Genomic DNA, 21,537 nt, shown 5'->3' on the forward strand with positions numbered 1-21,537 from the left:
AATTTCTTTGGTGGTTATTATTTACTCTTTTGCACCTACATTTCAATTCAATCCATTTAAATTCAAGGCTGTTTTCAATTAACGCTCTCCTTCTACCTCCTCTTCTTCTTCTTCCTTTCCTTCTTTCATCGTTTTCTACATTTCCACATCTTCCTCATTTCCTCCCCTCCTGTAGTTCTCCTCCCTTTCCTATTTCTCTTTTTCTGCCCTTTCTTGAGGATCAGGAAATGCCCTTGTCCAAGGGCTTTGCTGCATTGCATGCTGGGGGCTGAGAGGAGCTTCTTGGTGTGGGGCTTCAGAAGGACATGGGGAGATCATGTTAATGAGAATTTCATTTCCTGCTGGGAAAAAGTACACTTAGAGCAAAAATATCAAAGAGTGAGTAACTGGACACTGTCACTCCAGGTAATTGTAAGAGATAATTTTTATTTTGAGAAAAAAACCTATGTGTTTCAATATGAGGAGAGTCGAATATTTTGTGACTATCAGCTGGGATGTCATGTCATGGCAGGAAAATTGAGAAACATAATTTAAAATTATTTTTCATTTTATGATAGAAAACTTGGATCCAATTTATGAAATTGGTGAAAAGCCCACTCTAGTCCATTATGACAATACTAGATGGAAATGATCACTCTGGACAAAAACTGAGTGTTGAAAGCAGGTAAAGGGATATACATGATAACGTTTCGGCATCTATATTGCAAACCATAAAGCCTAAAATGAGAGAGAGAAAGAGAATGAGAGAGAGAAAGAAGAGCGGTGCCTGCCATAGAAGAAGGCAGGGGGTCGGGGGGGGGGTGGCTTGAAGGGTTGGGTGGGAAACTGGGGAGACTGGTGCTGGGAAATTACACTGGTGAGGGATGGGTGTTGGAACATTGTATGACTAAAACACAATCATGAACAAGTTTGTAATGCTCTTTCTCATGATGATTCAATTAAAAAAAAGGAAAGAAAGACCTGGCCGAGGGTGATGGTGGCGTGCTGCGCTTAGTGGAGCCGGGTCGTCCTCATGGCGCTGCGGGGGCTGGCCCGCGCTCTGGGCGCTCTGAGTCTGGCTCCCCGGGCCGTCCAGGTGCCACACAGTGCCGTCCTCCAGCCGCCCTCCGCCCTGGCGCTGCCCCCTCTCGCCCATTCCTTACCTCTGCAGCCCTTCCTGCTAAGTTGGGCTCCTGGAAGAGCCGTACCAAGTATACGGTCATGCCAGTGAAGATGAGGAAATCTGGGGGCCGAAACCACACAGGCCGAATCCAAGTGCACGGGATTGGTGGGGGCCACAAGCAGCGTTATCGCATGATTGACTTTCTGCAGTTCCGGCCCGAGCAAGAAGCCAACCCAGGGCCCTTTGAGGAGAAAATCATCACCGTCCGCTATGACCCCTGTAGGTCAGAAGACATAGCTCTAGTTGCTGGAGGCAGCCGGAAACGCTGGATCATTGCTACAGAAAACATGCAGGCCGGAGATATAATCCTGAACTCGAATCAGATAGGCCGAATGGCAGTTGCTGCTCGGGAAGGGGACGCACATCCTCTTGGGGCCTTGCCTGTGGGGACCCTCGTCAACAACGTGGAGAGCGAACCAGGCAGGGGGGCCCAGTATATCCGAGCCGCAGGGACCTGTGGTGTCCTGCTCCGGAAGGTCAACGGGACGGCCATCATCCAGCTCCCTTCCAAGCGACAGATGCAGGTCCTGGAGACGTGCATAGCCACAGTGGGCCGAGTATCCAACGCTGATCACGACCAGCGGGTCATCGGCAAGGCCGGCCGCAACCGCTGGCTGGGCAAGCGGCCTTCCAGCGGGCTGTGGCATCGCAAGGGGGGCTGGGCAGGCCGCAAGATTCGGCCGCTGCCCCCCATGAAGAGTTACGTGAAGCTGCCCTCGGCGGCCGCCCGGAGCTGATAAAACGCCCTAATAAAACGACCCCTTACTTGCCAAAAAAAATAGGAAAGAAAAGTCCTCTCTATTTGAGATCATAGCAAATTGAACAATGGGGAAAGTAGCTGAACTTTTGATATAAAGACAGGGATCTGTTATTTCTGTAATACAATATCTGAATTTGTTATTCTGTAAAATTTCTGATATTTGTGATCATATTTACTTTGTGTTCTTTGGGGTTGCTCTATAAGTAAGTTGACATGGGAATAAACATACACAGGGACAATGAGAAAGGGTATTGGGTACATTTGGGGGAGCCAGTAAAGTGACTCTAGTATCACTATATCACTGTATCACTGTCATCCCGTTGTTCATCGATTTGCTTGAGCAGGCACCAGTAACGTCTCCATTCATTCTAGCCCTGAGATTTTAGTAGTCACTCCTTACTCGTCTTTCCCAAAGGTGCCACATTGGAGGCTCTTTCAGGGTCAGGGGAATGAAACCCATCATTGTTGCTGTTTTTGGCATATCGAATATGCCATGGGGAGCTTGCCAGGCTCTGTTGTGCGGGCAGGATACTATTGGTAGCTTGCTGAGTTCTCTTGACAGGGAGAACTTGACAATAAGAGGTTGTGTGGCCGCATTCGCTTCTGGGAGCTTTGTTTTATAGTCTCTGGATCTTGGCCGTTGATGGGATTACATGGCTGGGGCAGTTTGTGAGTGTGACTGCAAAACTACTGGAAAATGGGGGATCTGGGTGGAGGAGGCCCAATCCCAATCTGAGTATGCTTGGAGATCTCAGCCCCGGGTCCTTCATACCCGGGTTCCTCTGCCGGTTCCTTCATGTGTGTGGAGGGGGTCCTTGAGCATGGCTGTGGCTGAGTTCCGATGGTCTTTGGCTGCTGGGGCTCTGCTCGGTGCAGGGAGGGAAACTTAACCCACCTCTCTCTGAGTAGCCCCAGTGAAGACAGCCAGGCGCAGGAGCAGGAGACTCTAATAATATATATATATATAATATTATATAATAATATATATTAGGACTAATATTACTTGTCATCCCATTGTTCATTGATTTTTTGAGCAGGCGCCAGTAACGTCTCCATTCATCCCTGTCATTTGCTAGTGTAGCCCAATGGTGTCTGCTCTCATATTTTCAAAATAAAACAATTTCACTTAACTCAAATAATTAAGGGCTGGAAAGATGGTACAGCAGGTAGAACACTTTCCTTTCACATGGCCGAGTCGGGTTCGATTCCTGGCACCCCATATGTCCCCCCTTCCCTAGCCCAGTCCTGCCAGGAGTGAACCCTGAATGCAGAGCCATGAATAATCTCTGAACACTGCCTGGTGTGGCCCTCAAGCCAACAAATCAAACAATGACATAAAATTGTGGAGCATCTTTTCATGTGCCTTTTGGCCATTTGTATTTCTTTTTTGAGGAAACTTCTGTTCATTTCTTCTCCCCGTTTTTTGATGGGGTTGGAGGTTTTTTTCTTATACAGTTCTACTAGTGTCTTGTATATACTGGATATTAATCCCTTATCAGATGGGTATTGGGTAAATACTTTTTCCCATTCTGTGGGCTCTTTCTGTATTTTGGTCAGTGTTTCTTTTAAAGTGCAGAAGTTTCTTCTTAGTTTAATGTAGTACCATTTGTTTATGTTTGCTTCCATTTGCATGGTCAGTGCTGTTTTGTCCTTAAAGATACTTTTCGCTTCAATGTCATGGAGAGTTCTGCCTACATTTTCTTCTATGAACCTTATAGATTCATGTCTGATATTCAGGTCTTTAATCCATTTTGATCTGACTTTTGTGCCTGGCATTAGAGGTCAGAGTTCATATTTTTGCAGGTAGCTATCCAGTTTTCCCAGCACCACTTGTTCAAGAGGCTTTCCTTGTTCCACTTTGCATTTCTTGCTCCTTTGTCAAAGATTAAGTGGCCATATTTTTGGGGGTCTGTGACAGGATATTCAACTCTGTCCATTGGTCTGCAGGTCTGTTTTTATCCCAATACCATGCTGTTTTAATTACTACTGCTTTGTAGTAGGGTTTGAAGTTGGGGAAGTTGACGCCACCCATCTTCTTTTTTCCAAGGATTGCTTTAGCTATTCGTGGGGGTTTATTGTTCCATATAAATTTCAGGAGTCTTTTGTCTATTTATTTGAAAAATGTCATGGGTATCCTGATAGGGACTGCATTAAATTTGTATAGTGCTTTGGACAGTATTGCCATTTTGATAATGTTAATTCTCTCTATCCATGAGCAGGGGATGTGTCTCCATTTCCTAGTGTCCTCCTTTATTTCTTGAAGTAGTGTTTTGTAATTTTCCTTGTATAGGTCCTTCACCTCTTTGGTTTACGTTGATTCCAAGGTACTTGATTTTCTGAGGTACTATTGTGAACGGGATTGTTTTTTAATGTCTCTTTCTTCTCTTTCATTGTTTGTATATAAGAAAGCCATGGACTTTTGGGTGTTGATTTTGTACCCTACCACTTTACTCTATCAACCTATTGTTTCTAGGAGCTTTTCTGTAGAGTCTTTAGGGTTTTCCAAGTATAGTATCATATCATAGACATTGCTAGTCACCAGGGAGATGCAAATCAAAACAACAATGAGATATCATCTCACACCACAGAGACTGGTACTCATTCAAAGCAACCAGTGCTGGCGTGGATGTGGGGAAAAAGGGATGCTCCTTCACTGTTGGTGGGAATGCCAACTGGTCCACCCTTTCTGGAAAACAATATGGACAGTCCTTCCAAAACTAGAAATTGAGCTTCCATATGACCCCGTGATACCACTTCTGGGAATATATCCAGAGAATGGAAAAAAGCACAGTAGAAATAACATCTGTACCTATATATTCATTGCAGCACTGTTCACAATAGCCAAAATATGGAAACAACCCGAGTGCCCTAAAACAGATGACTGGTTAAAGAAACTTTGCTACATCTACACAATGGAATACTATGCAGCTGTTAGGAGAGATGAAGTCATGAAATTTGCTTATAAATGGATAAACATGGAGAGCATCATGCTAAGTGAAATGAGTCAGAAAGAGAGGGACAGATATAAAAGTACTGCACTCATTTGTGGATTATAGAATGACATCACTTGAGGATGACACCCAAGGACAGTAGATACAAGGGTCAAGGGGATTGCCCCATAGCTGGAAGAGTGCTTCATGAGTGGAGGGGAGAAGGCAGATGGAATAGAGAAGGGATCACTAAGAAAATGATGGCTGGAGGAATCAGTTGGGATGGGCGATGCGTGCCGAAAGTAGATAATGGACCAAACATGATGACCTCTCAGTGTGTGTGTTGCAAGCCATAATGCACAAAAGTAGAGAGAGAGTATATGGGGAATGTTGTCTGCCATGGAGGCAGGGTGAGGGTGGGAAAGGGGGGGCATGCCCGGGATATTGGTGGTGGTGAATGTACACTGGTGGAGGGATGTGCGTTTGATCATTGTGAGATTGTAACCCAAACATGAAAGCTTGTAACTATCTCACGGTGATTCAATAAATTTTTTTTAAAAAAACAACATAAAGAGTAATCATGTTCTCAGATCAGATAATTTACCAAATTTCTCCACTCCCCCATGCACACCCCAAAGCATGCACACTCTACTTCATTCCTGCAGGGGAAACTTATATACAATCCACAAGGGTGGGGTGGGCCCCGGGAGGCCACTCAGCAGTGCTCAGAGGCCACTGGCACCTTGAGGGAATTAGGGGGTGACCAAAGCCAGATGGTCAGTCTGAGGTGGGGGTGAACACTGGAGCAGCAGAATAGATGATGGAGCTGGAGGATGGATAATAAGAAAGGAGGATGACCAGCCATGGATTTGAATGGTGGGAACTGTGAGGGGATGGTAGAGATGGAGATGGGGGAGGAGCAGTTAGTGAAAGTTGGAGCTGCTGGATGATGGTGCTGCCGGATGATAGAACGGCTAGATGATGGAGCTGCCGGATGATGGAGCTGCTGGATGATGGAGCTAGTGGATGAGAGAGCTGCTGGATGTTATAGCTTCCAGATGATGGAGCCGCTAGGTCATGGAGCTAATGGATGATTGAGCTACTGGATGATAGAGCTGCTGGATGATGGAGCTGATGAATGATGGAGCTACTGAATGATGGAGTTACTGGATGATGGAGCTGTCGGATGATGGAGCTGCCAGATGATGGGGCTGCCGGATGATGGAATTTCCGGATGATGGAGCTGCTGGATGATGGAGCTGCCAGATGATGGAGCTACCGGATGATGGAGCTGCTGGATGATTAAGCTGCTAGATGATGGAGCTGTCGGATGATGGAGCTGCTAGATGATGGAGCTGCTGGGTCATGGAGCTGCTAGATGATTTAGCTGCCAGATCCAGTATCATCTAGCAGCTCCATCATCCAGCAGCTCCATCATTTAGCAGCTCCATCATCCAGCAGCTCTATCATCCAGAAGCTCCATCATCTGGCAACTTTACATACCAATAACCATAAACACTAACACCATTAGTAATCATATTACATAACCTATAATTTTTTGAAAATGAGCTGGGAAATTGTATAAGGGTTTAGGTACACAGTTGATCCTGGTTTGATTCTTGGCACCTCATGTGGTCCCCCAAGTACCACCAGGAGTGATCCCTGAATTGAGTCAGGAGAAGACCGGACCATAGCTTAGTGTGACAAAACCCTCCCCCCAAATCTTAAAATAGAAAGAAAAAGTAAGTTAACATGAATGAACCTTGGAGACATTGCTCTGAGTAACATAAATCAGGTAGAGAAAGCCATATATTGTAAGATGTCACTTCCCTGTGGAATCTAAAAACTAAAACAGACAAACAAATAAATCTCAACAATATAAAGAAAAGATTGGAAGATGGCCAAAATGCATGAAAAATGGTGAAAAAAATTAAATTTCCCCTTATAAAGTCTGGGACTTAATTCAAAGCATGGCAACTACAGTTGGCAATATTTCATTGAATATCTGAAACTTGTTAGAAGAATAAATATTTTTCTTGTGTTTTGGGAAGTGTACTACACCTGGTGGTGCTCAGGGCTTACTCCTAGTTCTGTGCTCAAGGATCACTCCTGGTAGACTCAGGGAAAAATATAGGGTGCTGGCGTTTAGAACCAGAGTCAGGCACATGCAAGGCAAGGGTCTTACCCACTGTACTAATCCAGCCTCCAAAGAATAAATCTCAAAATATTCAGAAAAAATTCATGTGACTATGTATGGAGCCAGATACTAACTAGATTTGTTGTACTACTCATTTTCACAATGAACCATTGTGTTTTACACATGAATTGATTTTTATGTCAATTATTATTCAATAATGTATATTTTTAAAGTAAGCTAATAAACGAGATGAGGGTTTGCCAGTATTCAGAGGGCCACTTCTTATTTATACTCAGTGGGCCACTCCTGGTGGTATGGTGCTCAGGGAACCATGAGGTGGAGAGGACAGAACCCAGGAATCCCACATGCAAATTATGCAATCCTGTCAGTTGTGCTATTTCTCTAGCCCAAGAACATCATGTTTTAAAAACAAATTTATGGAAATTGATTTTTGAAGATGTTTGGACCACACACAGCTGTTCTCAGAGCTTCCTCTTGGCTCTGTGTTCAGGGATCACTCCTTGTGGGGCTCAGAGAATCCTATGCAACGCCTATCTAGCATGTGTGAGCTGCGTGCAAGGCAAGTTCTTTATGCACATTACTATCTCTCCAGTCCTGGAAACTAATTTTTATTTACAGACTATAGCAAGTCTGAAACTGTCTTTTATTGTCACATTTTTATTTTTCACATAATCACCAATGAGATCCCAACCTCTGTCATCAAGAGCAAAGTCACATCGCTGGGGCTCTGCTTTTTTCAACTCAAACCTAGGAGACTAAAATGAAAAAAGGGAGTCAACTTTACCTTACAAGCTTCAATAAGTTTACTGAATTTCTGGAACAGAAACGAGTTTGCTTTCACCAACCCATGCAGTTACCTGAGTGCCACGTGTTAAAAGAAGCAGACTGGGCTGGACTGGTAGTACAGGGGATAGGTCGTTTGCCTTGCACATGGCCAACCCAAGTTCGATCCTTGGCACCCATAGGGTCCTCTGAGTCTACTAGGAGTAATTCCTGAGTGCAGAACCAGGAGTAACCACTGAGTACCGCTGCATGTGGCCCCAAGACGACAACAATAATAACAACAACAATAACAACAACAACAAAGAAGCAGCCTGTGAAACAAGGACAGACGGAAAGTGAAGATCATGGGTTTCACTCACCCTCAAGTGAGTGTCTCACCTGCCCAACCAAATATTGAACAAGGATGGCAGGCATTGAACTATTTATCAGAAGCAAAAAAGGGAAAAAGTTAGAAAATGTGGGGCTGGAACACATTTGGTGTGGCCCTAAAACAAAACAAAAAAAGAGAAAGAAAATGTGTACTTATTTAATGTATTCATCTTTTTTTTGTTTTAGTGCTCAGAGGGTACTCACAGCTTTGTGCTTGGGGTTGCTCAGCCAAACGCAAGACAAGCAACTTAACTCTTGCTATCTCTAGAGTCTCTAGAAAATGTTGTTTTAAGAGCTCTGACGACTGAGATGAATCAAACTATCACTATGGAAAATTTTGGCCATCAGAAACTGAGGGTTTAAAAGCTGGAACAAATGCACAGCAGGTAGGGCATTTGCCTTGCACTCTGCCTACCGGGGTTCTATTCCCAGCATCGCTTATGGTCCCCCAAGCACCATCAAGAGTAATTCCTGAGTGCATGAGCCAGGAGTAATCCCTGTGCATCACCAGGTGTGACCCAAAAAGCAAGAAAGCAAGAAAGAAAGCAAGAAAGCAAGAAAGCAAGAAAAAAGAAAGAAAGAAAGAAAGAAAGAAAGAAAGAAAGAAAGAAAGAAAGAAAGGAAGGAAGGAAGGAAGGAAGGAAGGAAGGAAGGAAGGAAGGAAGGAAGGAAGGAAGGAAGGAAGGAAGGAAGGAAGGAAGGAAGGAAGGAAGGAAGGGAGGGAGGGAGGGAGGGAGGGAGGGAGGGAGGGAGGGAGGGAGAGAGAGAAAGAAATAAAAAGAAAGAAAGAAAGAAAGAAGAAGAAAGAAAGAAAGAAAGAAAGAAAGAAAGAAAGAAAGAAAGAAAGAAAGAAAGAAAGAAAGAAAGAAAGAAGAAGAAAGAAAGAAAGAAAGGAAAGAAAGAAAGAAGGAAAGAAAGAAGGAAATTGAGGGTTTAGGGTATGCTGAGTACACATCCCAACTCTGAAACTAGCTAGTTCTGCAAACCTATGAGAGAAATGTAACATCAGTTTTACCATCTGTAAAATGGGAAGAATAGAAGTAGTTGCTTCCTATTGCAAGAATATATTTAGGGGAGGAATGCAGAATCCTTAGCAGTGAGGAGTAAGTATACCAATATACCAATGAGGTGATAGAGATTAATTAACTAATGAAATATCTCAGCTAGAAATATGGACTCTTCATAGACATCAGGCTACTTTGGGATTGTTTAGAACCAATAGGAATGTTCTGAAGACAGGTCCAGACATTTTCCCCGGTGAAAAGGAAGGTCTAGGCCCACACATCCTAGAGAATAAGAGACCAGAATGATTGAATGGCCTTGCTTCTACTATGCCTGAAAACCTAGATTCACTTAGCATTTGCTGTGGGACCATACCCAGTGGTATTCAGAAAGTCCTCTGAGCTCTGTGCTCAGGGATTGTTCCCCATGGTTCCAGGGATTGAACCACATTTGACCACATGCAAGGCAAACATCTTAACACCTATATGATATCTCTGGTCCCTAGATTCACTTCGGACCTGGAATTCATGAATGGTTTGGGGTGGAAGCCAAAATCTCCTTGACTTTGATTATGAAATGTATGTGTGTTTGCTTTTCTCCCCAAAAGTTGTTTGGATTTTATCTTATCTTTAAAGCTGGGTCTTTTTATAACCAGGTTAGAAAGAGCTGCTCTAGTCTGTGCAAGAAGCAGTTACTTCCTTCCTAGACAACTGATTTGGTAACCAGCTCCCTTGATCATTCTTCCACTGCCCTCCTACTGTTGGCTCAATCCCAGGTGAACCTCCCTGATTCTGTTTGTACTCTTGACAGCAACCTTGCTCTCATCTCCAGCTGTCTTCACACAAACTTTGGGGCCAGAGCAACAGTATTGTGAGTAGGGTGCTTGCACATGGCCAACCTGGGTTTTATTCCCCACATCCCATATAGTCCCCCGAGCACTATCAGGAGTGATTCCTGAGTGCAGAATCAGGAGTAATCCCTGAGCACTGCAGGGTGTTGTCCCAAAACACCAACCAACCAATAAAAAACATAAAAATCTTTCTTTATACTGCAGCATTTTCTCCATTGGCTCCCATGATTCTGACCAGCTGCTCTCTGCTGCCCCCACTTGCTCAAACTAACAGGGAGTCTTTCTTACATTTACTACTGGGCAAAACGTGGTTCTAGAACTCAATGCAGTGTTGGTTCACGACCTTGCAGTTGCAGTTTTATTTCCAGAGCTCCAGAAGAGGTCTTGAAAATTGACTCAGAAAAGGCACAATGCTTGATGTCTGAGGTTTTATGCTCAGAGAACAGGTGCTTGAGATTTGGCACTCAGAAGACAATCTATTTCATTTATTTTTTATTTCTTTCTTTTATCTAGTTTGAGGACCACACATCTTGGAGCTCAAGGATTCCTCCTGGTTCTGGGAATACTCCTGGCAGTGCTCAGGGGACCCTTTGCACTAACCAGGGATGGAATCCAAGTTTTGCTGCATACAAGGCAAGTACTTTCTCTCTGGCTCAAGGAATAATTTGTTTTCACAAAAGAGTCTGATTGAAGTGGGGCCGAAGTGATAGCATAGCAGGTAGGGCGTTTGCCTTGCACACGGATGGCCTGGGTTTGATGCCCGGCATCCCATATGGTCCCCCGAGCACTGCCAGGAGTAATTCCTGAGCTCAGAGCCAGGAGTTACCCCTGAGCATCACTGGGTGTAACCCAAAAAGCAAAAAAAGAAAAAGAAAAAGAAAAAGAAATCCCTTGGAGCAAGAATTGCGTCTCACCCTACACACCTACCGCTGTGTGAATTGTAGATGCGGAGGTGAGAAAAGGGAAGGAAATGGTCTGAATCCAAAAAGAAGGCCAGTAGGGAAGCAGATTCAACAGGAGTAAGAGGGTCCGAAGTGAGATGCAGCAACTGAAGATCAACTTCCAAGGCCAGAGAGCTAGTACAGGGGCTAAAGCACTTGACTTGTATGTGGCTCATCTAAGTTCCATCCACAGTACTGTGTGCGTTCCACAGCACCACCAGGAGTTAACCCTGAGCACAGACCTGGGAGGTACCCCGAGCACTCCGAGGTATGATGCAAGCACTCCTGTCACTCAAAAAAAGATAAGTGCTACTTCTTCAAAGGTCCACTTGGACCTGGGCTAAGCATGTAATGATCAAGAGTTTTTCCTGCCTCATCCATTAACTTTACCTCCAACAGCAAAGGAGAAGATAAGGGAAGTATTGGTGTTTATCATGCACCAACTACCGAAAATCAACTTTGGTCTTAGAGAGGGCTGGAAAAAACCCACTGGGTAGATGTGCAATACTTCCTTTATCCATTTGTCTGTTCAGTGGAATACTATGAAACTGTTAGGAAAAGTGAAGTCATGAAATTTGCCTATAAATGGACAGACATGGAGAGTATCATGCTGAGTGAAATGAGTCAGAAGGAGAGGGACAGATATTGAAAAACTGCATTCACCTGTGGTATATAAAAATGTACAGTAGAAGACTAATATCCATGGCCAGGGAAAACAGGGGTTAGGAGTATGGGTCAATGGTTGAATCCACCCACACATGTGTGAGGGGCTGAGGGTAGGTAAGATAGAGAAGAAACCGGTATAACAATAATAGACGTGGATGATCATGCTGGAGAAGAATTGAGGGTGAAAAATAAGTAAAGGGATATTCTTGACAACTTTTTCGTATCAATGTTGCAAACCACAATGCCCAAAAGGAGAGAAGGAGGGAGAGAGAGACAGAGAGAGAAGAAAAGCACCTGCCACAGAGGCAGACAGGCAAAAGGGGGCGGGGGATGATGGGAGGGAACCTAGGGACCCTGGTGCTGGGAAATGTACACTGGTGGAGGGATGGGTGCTGGAATACTATATGACTTAAATCCAATCATGAACAGCTTTGTAAGGGTCTATGTCATAGTGGTTCAATAAAAAAGCTAAAAGACACAACCCACCGGGTAGAGCCACAACATGCAAGGAGAGAAAAAGAAAACTAAGCCAGAGGAAAAGTTAGTTGGTGAAAATCAGCCAAGGGCAACTAGCTAAAACCTTTAGCCATCTTGTCCTCCTTATTAGCACCCTCCTTCAACACAAATGAAGCTGAAAATCAGCGTAAAGGATGCCCCCAAGGGGCAGGAGTGATGATACAGTGAGTAGAGTGCTTACCTTGCATGCTGTCTGCCAAGATTCAGTGGCTGGCACCCAATGTGGTCTCCAAGCCAGCCAGGAGTGTTCACTAAATCTGAGTGCAGAGTCAAAAGTAAACTTTTAGCATAGTCAGGTGTGGCCCCAAAAACAAAACAAAAAAGGACACCCCAAGACCCTACAGCTATTTAACCAATAAAGCTGAGTAGATTAGAGTTCTCTCTGTCAGGAGAAGGCACACCCCTTCCTTATGTCAAATATGGCATGTGAAGGAGAAAAATGCCTGGCTTTGCTTGCGTGCATCTTTAGTAGGTGTCAGATGTTATACTGGAGGTACATACATTTCCAGAGGAACTCTTGACTTTAAGAAAGAAAGGAAAACACAGGGCCAGAGACAGTATAGTGGTATTTGCCCTGTACACACTTGACCCACGTTCTATCCACAGCACCCCATATGGTACTCAGAGACTCTTCAGCGGTGATACTTGAGCACAGAGTCAGAAATAATCTCTGAGAACTGCCAGGTGTGACTCCCAAATGAAAGAGAAGGGAGAGATGAAGAGAGAAAGAGAGAAAGAAAAGAAAGAAAGAAGAAAGAAAGAAAGAAAGAAAGAAAGAAAGAAAGAAAGAAAAGAAAGAAAGAAAGAAAGGAAAGGAAGGGAAGGAAGGAAGGAAGGAAGGAAGGAAGGAAGGAAGGAAGGAAGGAAGGAAGGAAGGAAGGAGAAAGAAAGAGAGAGGGAGAAAAGAGAAAAATAAAGAGAGAGGGAGGGAGGGAGGGAGGGGGAGGGGAGGGAGAGAGAACAAGAGAAGGAAGGAAGGAAGGAGGGAGGGAGGGAGGGAGGGAGGGAGGGAGGGAGGAGGGAGGAAGGAGGGAAGGAGGGAAGGAGGTAAGGAGGGAAGGAGGGAGGAGGGAGGGAGGGAGAAAGGAAGGAAGGAAGGAAGGGAAGGAAGGAAGGAAGGAAGGAAGGAAGGAAGGAAGGAAGGAAGGAAGGAAGGAAGAAGGAAGGAAGGAAGGAAGGAAGGAAGGAAGGAAGGAAGGAAGGAAGGAAGGAAGGAAGGAAGGAAGGAAGGAAGGAAGGAAGGAAGGAAGGAAGGAAGGAAGGAAGGAAGGAAGGAAGGAAGGAAGGAAAAAACACCACGGGCTAAAGAGCTATTGCTATTACAGGGGCTATATACATTTCTCGCACTTGGATGATCCCAGTTTGATCCTGGGCACCACATATGGACCCCCAAGCATCTCTGAGAGCAGTCCCTGAACACAAAGTTGGGGGTAACCCCAGGGCACCACCAGGCACAAACCCTCCAAACAAAATGAATCAGAGAACAGAAACACCCTGTGGAACTGTGTCCAATGCAAGAGAGGGGAATGCACCAGAAAGAAGGAATGAAAGAAAAAGAAACTCAGGCACCTGAGCTGAAAGGCACAGGCTTTTGGAGAACTTCAAAGCTAAGTTTGATATTCTAGTGAGGAATTTATCTTAATGAACAAGACTCAATCAATGGAAAGTGACAGATGGGATAATTTAAAGTTCAAGTTCCCTTCTTCTGTTTCTTTGTATGAAAGAGAACTAACTTTCTGATCATTTTTTTCCTCAGCTGTAATATTCTGCTGCATAAAGAAGATTGAACACTGAATACCACATTAATATGTTATTGGCATCTTTCTTTTTTCATATCCTACATGTTGATTGTAAAACCGTCCAGAGAGACTGATAGCTATAATATATTACAGTTTCTCAACTTCAAATTAATTTCATAACAGTGCAGTAGAGCCAGATATTCTCTGCTCCACGAAGTAACTCAAAATAGGTAATATTCTCTTTCCTTTGCTCTTTGGAAACCCCAGGTCTGGTTATTTTCTTTATTGGATAACCTATCTAGGCTTTACTTCCTTATGATCCATTACCTGCTTTGTAATTACCACCTTCTCACAGAAATGTCCAATCGTCAGGCAGGTAGATTGAATGTGTCTCTGCACACACACCCAAGATAAGCGGCACAAAGCTGCCTATGAACAGGGGAACTGTATTGGGACATGGGAAATCCATATCTGCATGATTCCCACTTTCATAGCTGAGTTTTAACTGGGGTCACTGGGACCTCAGAGACACGGTGTAAGCCAGTGACCACATGAAGGAACCATCTGGGTAATTTCCAAGGACTACAAAAGCATTAGTTCAGGGGCTGGAGCAATAGCACAGCGGGTAGGGTGTTTGCCTTGCATACGGCCAACCCGGGTTCGATGCCCAGCATCCCATATGGTCCCCTGAGCACCGCCAGGAGTAATTCCTGAGTGCAGAGCCAGGAATAACTCCTGTGCATCACCAGGTGTGACCCAAAAAGCAAAAATAAAATAAAATAAAAGCATTAGTTTAAACCCACTGAAAACATGCCCTCCTGCTGTTCCCCAGCCCAAGCTCCCTACATGGTCAATGGAATTAAGGTTATTCTGTCTCCTGAGCACAGAGCCAGGAGTAGCCCTGAGCACCAACGGGTGTGTCCCAATACACCGCCCCACCCAAAATCACTATACTTTCCTCTCCACCACTTGGACAAAGAAGTTGTAAAGAAGAAATTGAGGGCTGTGGGAAGAAGGGATAGTACTATAGCTAAGTCACTTGCACGCAGTCAACCTGAGTTCAATTCCTGGCATCCATAGGGTTCCATGAACCCTTGCTGGGAATAGTAGCAATGGCAGAACACATAGCCAGGTGTAAGCCCTGAGCATCACCGGGTGTAGTCCTAAACCAAAAATAAGGGGATGGGAGGATTTAGCACATTATTTTCTCCTCTCAGGATCCTACCAGCTGCCAAGGTCAGAGGATCAAAAATGGATCCCACTGTTGTCTCTGTAACTTGTTTGTTCAGTATAGAAGCCAATCGTCCCATGGAGCATTTTATTGTTTTGTTTTGTTTTTTTCTTTTTGGGTCACACCCGGCGATGCACAAGGGTTACTCCTGGCTCTGCGCTCAGGAATTACTCCTGGCAGTCTCAGGGGACCATATGGGATGCTGGGATTCGAACCCTGGTCGGCCGCATGCAAGGCAATCACCCTACCCGCTCTGCTATCACTCCAGCCCCCATCCATGGAGCATTTTAAATTCAACTTCCTTAAAAAGACATTGAGCTGGAGAGACAGTACAGAGGGTAAGGAGCTTGCTTTGCATGCGACTGACCTGGCTCCAATTCCTGGCACTGCATAACTTGTATCACTTGTCATCCTGTTGCTCATCGATTTGCTTGAGTGGGCGACAGTAATGTCTCCATTCATCCCTGTTGCGTGCTAGTTAGCCCAATGGTGTCTGCTCACTCCAGGAACACGAAGAGCATCAAACAGTTTGTTCAGGGTCTTGATGAAGAAATCTGACCATATCAAAGGTGGGCAGCCAGGTATTCTTTTGACATCCCGTGGAATCCAGTCGGTAACAGCTCTAGTCCAGCGGTCATCTCCAAATTGCATTATGTGTCTGGCCCATCTGATTTTCGACGCTTTGGCAAAGAAGGCAGCATCCTTGATCCTCAATTGTCGTCGACAGAGGCCGGAACTCCGGATTCCTTTTCTCACTTGAGTGAAGCAGGATATTCCAAACATAGCTCTTTCAATTCCTCTTTCGGAGACCTGAATAACGTTTTCATCCTGTTGTCGCAGGGACCAGGTCTCTGAGGCGTGTGTTAGTGCAGGAAGAACAGTGGAGTCGAAAAGATGTTCCTGGAACCAGAGGCTCTTCATCCTCTTAACAACTTCTTCAATGCTCTTGAAGGGGACCCACACTGGCTATTCCTCCTGCACATCTCAGGTGCCAGGTTATTCGTCATGTTGAGTTCTCGACTTAGGTACACATAACTGCTGCATTCGGAGATGTTCGTTCCATTGAGAGCAAATGGAATGACAGGAACTAGTCCGTTTCTCACAAACATTCTCTTCATGAGATTCAGCTGCAGTCCGACCTTTCTACACCCATGGTCAAAGTCGGCCAGCAATTGTGCCACTTGGCTAATGTTTGGTGTTATTAGAACAATGTTATCAGTGAAGTGGAGGTGGTATAGTTGCCGACCGTATACCTTCACTCCCATTCCTTCCCTTCCAGTTGTTGCAAGACGTTCTCAAAGGTGGCGCTGAAGAGGTTCAGTGAAATGGTGTCACCCTGCCGAACTTTATGTCGATGATCACTTCCTTGTAGAATGATGAGATCCTGGTGGTGAATCCCTAGTACAGTTCACGGAGGACTTTGATGTACTGAGTTTGAATGCCGTTTGGCTAGGGCTTCGAAGACCACTTCAGTCTCCACAGAATCAAAGGCCTTCTTTAAATCGATGAACGTTAGAGCGACATCTTGAACTCTCGCAGAACCTCAATGAGCTTGGTCACTGTGTGGATATGGTCGATTATGAATCTTTTTCGGAATGCAGCTTGCTCGCATGATTGTCCTTCATCTAGTGTTCTGCCAATCCTATTCAGAATGACTCGAGTGAACAACTTGTAGATGATGAACAACAGGCAGATCAGGCTATAGTTGTCGATGTTGTGGATGTCTCCCTTCTTGTACAACAGAACGGTCCTGCTGATTTTCCATTGGGACAGAACTTTGCATTCAGACAGGTAACCTGTGAAGAGCCAGGCCAGTGTATTGATGAGTACTAGCAGCAGATTCTTCAAGTGTTCACATCTGACTGGGTGCTATACACTTCTTTACCGACGAAATGGCGTGTAAGATTTCGGAAGGGAGGACGTTGGGAACAACATATCCATCCTACAGAATTTGGTATGTGGGCAGGTGGACATGGCTATTGAAGATATCCGAGTAGAAGTCATGGATAACTTTTTCCATTGCCCTTCTGGAAGATGTAATTGATCCATCGGGACGTCGGAGGGCAGTCATCTTGGTCTTGTAGTTGGTGAAGCACAGGCGGGTGTTGCAAATACTTTTCCTGGCTTCTACCACATCAGTCAACACTTTTTCTCTTCTCTTTTTGAGGTCTTCCTTTGTCTCTTCTCTACACAGCTTTGCGAGCTCGGACATTATCTTGTTCTTGCCTGAGGCACTCGCCAAACCACATTGGCAAATGAGCTCGAGAGTTTCTTTTTGCGGCTTTCTCACTCTCGGCATTCCTTGCACAGTCATGGAGGTGCTAAACCAGTCAATCGTATTCCTCATCAATGTTGTCAACAATGGCATTTTCCCATCTTCCCATATTGCCTCAATCATGCCAAAGAGTTCCCAGTTGGTGGTTGTTCTGGGAGTTCTCTTTTGAAACTTTCTCCCCACTCCATGAAGTAGAATTTTGCATGAAGGAGATGGTGGTCTGATTCCGTTTGGAATTTTGGGACAACAGCAACATCGGTCAGGCAAAACCATCAATTGAATATGATGCGGTAAATTTCATTGTGGAACTGTCCACTTGGAGACTGTCATGCCCAACATTTAGATTTGGCCTTCTGGAACTGCAAGTTACCATGGGTGGTCTTGGTTAACACGATCAACTCACACAGCCTCTCACCCTGTTCGTTCCATTCTAGGCCATGGGTCCCAATGTGGAGTTCTTCGGGCAACCTTCTCATCATATCTTGGCTTTAAAATCATCAACAATGGGGCTGGAGAGATAGCACAGCGGGTAGGGCGTTTGCCTTGCACGCGGCCGACCCGGGTTCAAATCCCAGCATCCCATATGGTCCCCTGAGCACGGCCAGGGGTAATTCCTGAGTGCAGAGCCAGGAGTAACCCCTGTGCATCGCCAGGTGTGACCCAAAAAGCAAAAAAAAAAACAAAAACAAAAACAAAAAAAATAAAATAAAATCATCAACAGTGACCTTGTAGAAGGTGTGGTCTTCTTTATAAAACTCCTCCAGCTCCATGTAGAACTTCTCAATTTCTTCTTTGTTGTAGTTGGTTGTTGGTGCATAGATGATGAAGATAGAAACTGCCGGCAATGAGCCACATCTATTAAAGCGTAATCATCCGATTCGGATTGTTAGGCATTCGAATGAATCAATGCTCATGGCCAAGTTCGTGTTGAAAAGGACACCGACACCCCCAACACCTCTGTTGTCACATGTTCCGAGGAACAGTTCTTCTCCAGTGTCGAAAACAGCATGATGTGTTTGACGCCTTCTCATCTCAGTCAGTCCAATGACATTATACTTGATCTTCTGCACTTGCACCATCAGGTCCTCAATGGTTGCTTCTGATGCCGGCGTCTGTGCATTGAAAGTACAGACAGTCATTTTAGTCCTTCTTTGATTTGGCAGCCTAGTTCAGCCCTGAGATTTTATCAGCCTCTCCTTGCTCGTCCTCAAATGCTGCCATATTGGGCCTCTTTCAGGGTCAGAAGAATGAGGGCCATTTTTGTTACTGTTTTTGACATATCAAATATGACACAGGTAGCTTGCCAGGCTCTGCTGTGCAGGCGGGATACCCTCGGTAGCTTGCCGGGCTCTCCAAGAGAAACAGAAGCTTTTATGGCGGCCTCTAATTGCCCTTACAGGTGCTCCTTGTTTACCGAATGCAAGCTTTTGGTCTACTGGCATGTTGTAACAATCTGCACGCTGACAAACACACACCTGCCTGCGTCTCTGGGCAGCATCTGTTGGTTCACCGTTTGCCAGTTGGCACCGTTGCCCACCATGATGAGGCGGTGAACCATCGAGGGGCACTGCATAAGGTTCCTTAATCCCCTCCAAGAGTGATCCCTAAGCAGAGAGTCAGAAGAAAGTCTTGATCACAAGCGGTGTGACTCTAAAATTAACCCTACTCCCCGGCAAATGACATTGAATTTAAAGGGTTTATAGGGCCAGAGAGTTAGCACAGTGGGTTGGAGTGCATGTTTTAAATATAGGAGGCCCGGGTTCTAGCCCTGAGTATATTACAATTACTGTCGGGTGTTGCCCCCAAACAAAATTAATAAAATAAATGAATGAATAGAATGACTAATAATTACATTGGATTTGATGTTCATTCCTCAATCACGTCACATGAGCCATATTTCAAATGTTTAGGAGATATAGGTACCTGGTGGCTATGCTATCTGAGAGTGCAGATGGAGACTATTTCTATCCTTGCAGAAAGTTCTCCTTGACAGCTCTGTTTTCGACCCCCCGCAGACTTGTCTTTAAGGAGGAGCAGAATACTGATTAGTTGCCATGAGAAGGGAAGATATTTCAGGACATAATTTACGGGGACAAATGTTAATTGTTTGGGTGCGATAAGAAGAAAGCATCTCTGAATGTCTGGTTTTCTAAAGCAGTCTTGATATTAGAAGCATCTCTGGAAATAATCTAGGGTATTATTTTTTGATGTCTAATATAATCATGTAAAATTTTTTTTAAAAAAACTTGCAGGGGGACTGGAACAATAGTACAACTGGTAGGGTGCTTGCCTTGCACGTGGCCAACCCAGGTTCCATGATCAGCATTTCATACAGTTCCTTGACCTCCACCAGAAGTAATTCCTGAGTGCAAACCCTGGAATAGCCCTTGAGCATCTCTTGACTGTGGCCCCAATCAAAATTACTTAATTAGGTTTGAAAATTGCAGAAGGCGGAGCAATAGTACATCCTTATCAAACAGCTTGCCTTGCATGTGTCTGACCTACATTCAATCCCCAGCACCCCATATGGTACCCTGAGTCAGAAGTGATCTCTGAGCACAGAGCCAGGTGAAGGCCCCGAGCACCACTGTATGTGACCCCTCTGGCCCCCAAAGCAAACCCCCAAAACTGCATAGGCAAAGCAGTTACAATGGCCATAAAGGCATTGCTAATACTTTCCCCATAGGGGCCAGGGTGATAGTACAGTGATTAGGGCACTTTTCCTTGTACACGGCCAACCCAAATTCGACCCCTGGTATGCCATATGGTCCCCGAGAACTGCCAGGAGTAATTCCTGAGTGCAGAGCTAGGAATAACCCCTGAGCATGGCCAGGTAGGGCCCCAGACCAAAGCAAACAAATCCCAAAAACTTTCCCCAAAATAAAAAACAATTAATGCAAAAAGATATATATATATATAGATATATAGATATATAGATATATATATACCAAAACAACACTTTTCCCAGGCTTAAGGGATAAGTTAAAGTACTTGTCTTGCACGTGGGAGGTGGAGAATTTCAGCCCCAGTGCTGCCCACATGCATCAGGCTTGATTTTGACAGCTCTGTGGTTTGGGTTTCAGTGCCACAACAGAGTTGTGCGTGATCCCTGACCCACGGCAGTCAGGCTGTTATGTGTGTGATCACCAGAGCGAATGTGTGCACCCTCCAGCCGGCAACCAAACTGAGAAATCTGAGCACAGCTGCAAGCAATAAGCCTCCAGTAAGCAAGTGTATGAACCCCACAGTAACCCTTCAATGAGACTACAACCAGAATGTGTTCAATCACTGCACCTAAAGCGCGGGCCGGGGGGGTGTGACCCCTGCCTAGCCGAGCAACTGAGAGTTTGAGCACTGACCAAATGGACTCCCCACCTAGCCCAACAACCCAAAATGGGTGTGAGCCACAGACAGCCATGTGCTCCTCATCACTATCACCACCATGAGAAATAAAGGATGGGAGGAAGTTTAGACAAACAATAAGGGCCTGGGAAGATAGGACAGCGTGTCAGGTAATTGCTTTGAACACAGGTTCGATTCCCAGCACATTTAGGTCCCTTGCGCCCTGCCAGGTGTGATCCCTGAACACAGAGACAGGAGTAGGGTTGGAGAGATAATACAGAAGATAAGGTGCAGTCAATCTGAAATTGATCTCTGGCACCTCAAAGGATCCCCTGAGTCCCTTCAGGAGTGATCCCTGAGCACACAGCAAGATGTAACCCAATCCTAAGGAATAAAACTTTACCTATAGTACAATGAAGAAAATACTTTTTTTCAGGCAATGTGCTATTTGACTTAAAAACTATGATTTCAAGGTTCGAAGAGATAGTACAACAGGTAAAACACTTGCCTTACATTCGGCCAACCCAGATTCGATCCCCAGCAATCTACGTGGTCCCCCAAGCCCAGTAAGACACTTGCCTTGCACGCAGCCAACCTAAATTTGATCCCTGGCATCCCATATTATCCCACAAGTCCACCAGCAGTGATTCCTGAGTGCAGAGCCAGGAGTAACCCCTGAGCACCACTGGATATGGTTCAAAAAAATACAAAAAGGGAAAGAAATAAGAAACTATGATTGCAATATCTGCAGCAATAGGGCGAGAAAGATACGCATTTGCTTTGCATACAACCAATCCTGGCTCAATCCTTAGC

General features: G+C 44.9%; 1 protein-coding gene across 1 annotated transcript; it reads left to right on the plus strand.

The window, feature by feature from the left end:
- The first annotated feature begins 962 nt into the window (after window positions 1–962).
- On the plus strand, window positions 963–1,934 carry LOC101558417 (39S ribosomal protein L2, mitochondrial-like). The gene is given in 2 exon segments (XM_012932239.2): window positions 963–1,118; window positions 1,121–1,934. Coding segments are annotated over 2 exon segments (885 nt in total). The 5' UTR covers window positions 963–1,012; the 3' UTR covers window positions 1,900–1,934.
- The last annotated feature ends 19,603 nt before the right edge of the window (window positions 1,935–21,537 follow it).

This window comes from Sorex araneus, chromosome X (assembly GCF_027595985.1).
Source record: "Sorex araneus isolate mSorAra2 chromosome X, mSorAra2.pri, whole genome shotgun sequence".
In the NCBI taxonomy this organism is placed as follows: Eukaryota; Metazoa; Chordata; class Mammalia; order Eulipotyphla; family Soricidae; genus Sorex; species Sorex araneus.